Raw genomic sequence first — 3,158 nt, forward strand, 5'->3', positions numbered from 1 at the left:
GCTCCCCTCGCTGCAGCACCTGGGGGGGACAGACTCAGTGCCCACGGGATGTCCCCACCAACCTGATCCCCCCACCCTAGGGTGCCCACCCCGCTGTCCCCATCCCCACCTACCCCATCCTGCCACCACTGACCCCCTCCCCTCCACCCCCATCCTACCATCCCATCCTCCTAGTCCCCATCCCATAGTCCCATCCCCACTGTCCCATCCTGTTATCTTTGTCCCAATTCCAGTCCTCCTCATCCTGCCGTGATCCTGTCTCCACCATCCCATCCTCCCCATTCTGTCCAGTCTCCCTGTCCCCATTCTAGTCTCCTCTATCCACACCATCTAATCATGTCCCCATCCCACCAGCCCACCCCATCTCCCTGTCCTCATCCCATCATCTTGTCTAGATTGTTGACATTATCCCATTCCCCTGTCCCCATCTCCACCACCCCAGCCCATCCCCATCATTCCCAATATCACCATTCTGTCCCCCCACTCCCCATCCCATCATCCCAGCCCCACTGTCCCCTCCCATTATCCCCATTCCACCATCCTGTCCTCACTGTCCTTATCCCACCATTCCCTTTCCCACCATCTCATTCCCATGGTCCCATTCTGTCTCCACCATCCCATTCTGTCCCCACCATTCCCAATCCCACCATCCCATCACCCCAGTCCCCAGCCAGTCATCCCACCCAATCCCACCACTCTCTCCTCATTTCGCCATCTCAGCCCCACTGTCCCATTCCATCTTGTCCTCATCATCCCTGTGGTCTCCATCCCCATCACCCATTCCCGTCCCTACCATTCTCATTGCCACCATCCTGTTCCCATCCCGGCCTCACAATCCCACCCTGTCCCTATCCTGGTACCCTACCCCATCCCCACCACCCTGTTCCTACCATCCCATCTCCCTGGTCTTCATTACACCATTCCATTCCACCTTCTCATCCCATCTCCCAATCCCCTTCACACCATCCTGTTCCCACTCTTCCATTCATGCTATCTCACTTGTTTCCATCCTATCATTCCATCCTATTCCATCCCATCACTGTTCCCACCATCCTCTTCCATCCCATTTCTCTGGTCTTCATCCCACCATCCCATCTATATTCCTGATCCCCTTCCCATCCTATCTCATTCCCATTGGCCCATCCCCTCCCCACCATTCCCACCTTCCCAGCTCCCTGGTCTCCATCCCTCCATCTCATCCCATTCTATTCCATTCCATTCCATTCCATTCCATTCCATTCCATTCCATTCCATTCCATCCCATTCCATTCCATCCCATTCCATTCCATCCCATTCCATTCCATTCCATCCCAGCACTATTCTCAACCACCCCAGCCCATCTCCCTGATCCTCTCCCCACCATGCCATCCCATCTCATCATCACATCCCATCTGCCTGGTGTTCTTCCCAACATCCCCTCCACACTATTCACATTCCCACCATCCCTTCTCCTTGGTTCCCATCTCACAATCCCATTCCATTCCAACCTATTCCCACCATCACGTCCCATCCCATTCATCTGATTCCCATTCCCAGCATCTCATCTCCCTGGTCCACATCTCACAATCCCATTCCATCCCAACCTGTTCCCACCGTCCCATCCCCCTGATCCCCCTTCCCATCATCCCCTCCCCACTCTTCCCATTCTCACCATCCCATCTTTCTAGTCTCCATTTCACAATCCCATTCCAACCTATTCTCACCATCCCATCCCCCTGATCCCCTTCCCATCATCCCCTCCCCACTCTTCCCATCTTCCTGGTCTCCATCTCACAATCCCACCCCCTTCTATTCCCACCATTCCACTCCACCACCCCCCACCCTCTCACCTGGTACCGGGCGTCGTAGGCCCTGCGTGCGGCGATGGCGAGGGGCACCTCCAGCAGCGCCAGCAGCGCCAGGCGGGGTGAGAGCCCCACCATGAAGATGCCCAACCCCACCGCCGTCCCCAGGCTCCGCAGGGCCACGTTGGCGCTGTGTGGCACTGCATTGCACAGCAGGGGCACCTCATTGGCCAGCCGGGCAGAGAGCTCAGCTGTGGGGGTGGGGAAGGGTCAGTGGGGGGGTGAGGGGTCCTGGGGGTGGGTGGGAAGGGGCCAGGACAACCAGCCACTGCCAACTGCCTGCAGCAACTAACTCTCTGTGGGCAACTCTACACTGGACAACTGGCCACCAATTGCCAGATGGTGCCTGTTATTATTAAATATCAAGATTAAATATTATAATTAAAGATTATGAAATTGTTCGGGTTTTTTATTAATTAGTATTATTATGGGATTAATAAATGAGACTGGTGAGTGCCCCAGGTTTCTGGGCAGGGCCTTGGGGACCTGAAGTGGCTGAACTGGGAGCACTGGTGAGCACCTCAGGGTGCTCAGCAAGATCTTTGGGACCTAGACTGGCACTGGGGGGCTGGACTGGGAGCACTGGTGTTGACTGGTGACCACCAGTGCCCAGGGTGCTGGGCACTCTCCAGCCTTTATCTCATTGCTAATTTTCAGTGTCACAAATGATGTCATAGTGTAGAGTTGTCCTTGTGGTGAGTTGCTGGTGTAGAAGTGTCTGGTGGCCAGTTGGCAGCATTCAGATGTTCCTTTCAGGGGGACTGGGGACTTTCCCTCCCTGCTGGTGTCCCCAGGAAGAAGGCGAGGTCCTGGTGCACCAAGCGGGAGAAGAGCCGGTGGCGGGTGCTGAGCGTGAGCCGGGCCTGGGCCAAGGTGAAGAGCCCCCCACGGCACCCGGCAAACAGCGAGCTGGGGGAGGGGGGCACGGACACCGAGACCCCCTGTCAGCCCAGCCTTGGGAGACAGACAGATGGACAGACAAGGGGGACACCAGGACCCTCCTACCTGCCCAAACTGGCAGCGAGGACGAGGCCAAGGGTGTAGGCGGTGGGACCCTCCCCGCTCCGGATGGCGTCCAGGGCTTTGCCGGTGCAATATGGCCCCGCAGTCTCACCTGGGCAGGTTGAGGGGTGTTACCAGCTCCAGGGGGGCTGCAGCAGAAATTCTGGGGCCCACCCGTACCCCCCAGCACCCACCATCCCTGGCCCAGTACCCACCATCACTCACCCAGTACCCACCATCCCTGGCCTAGCACCCACCATCCCTGGCCCAGTACCCACCATCACTCACCCAGCACCCGCCATCCCTGGCACA

General features: G+C 57.5%; 1 protein-coding gene across 1 annotated transcript in view; it reads right to left on the reverse strand.

Moving 5' to 3' along the window:
- Window positions 1-3,158, reverse strand: part of TAP2 (transporter 2, ATP-binding cassette, sub-family B (MDR/TAP)) — a gene marked incomplete at its 3' end in the record, with an annotated part of 8,800 nt that overhangs the window by 5,047 nt on the left and 595 nt on the right. The window contains 3 exon segments of the mRNA XM_010003761.1: window positions 1,830-2,035; window positions 2,614-2,753; window positions 2,850-3,009. Coding sequence (XP_010002063.1) covers window positions 1,830-2,035; window positions 2,614-2,753; window positions 2,850-3,009 — 506 coding nt within the window.

This window comes from Chaetura pelagica, unplaced genomic scaffold, assembly GCF_000747805.2.
Source record: "Chaetura pelagica isolate M959 unplaced genomic scaffold, ChaPel_1.0 scaffold561, whole genome shotgun sequence".
NCBI classification, from domain to species: domain Eukaryota; kingdom Metazoa; phylum Chordata; class Aves; order Apodiformes; family Apodidae; genus Chaetura; species Chaetura pelagica.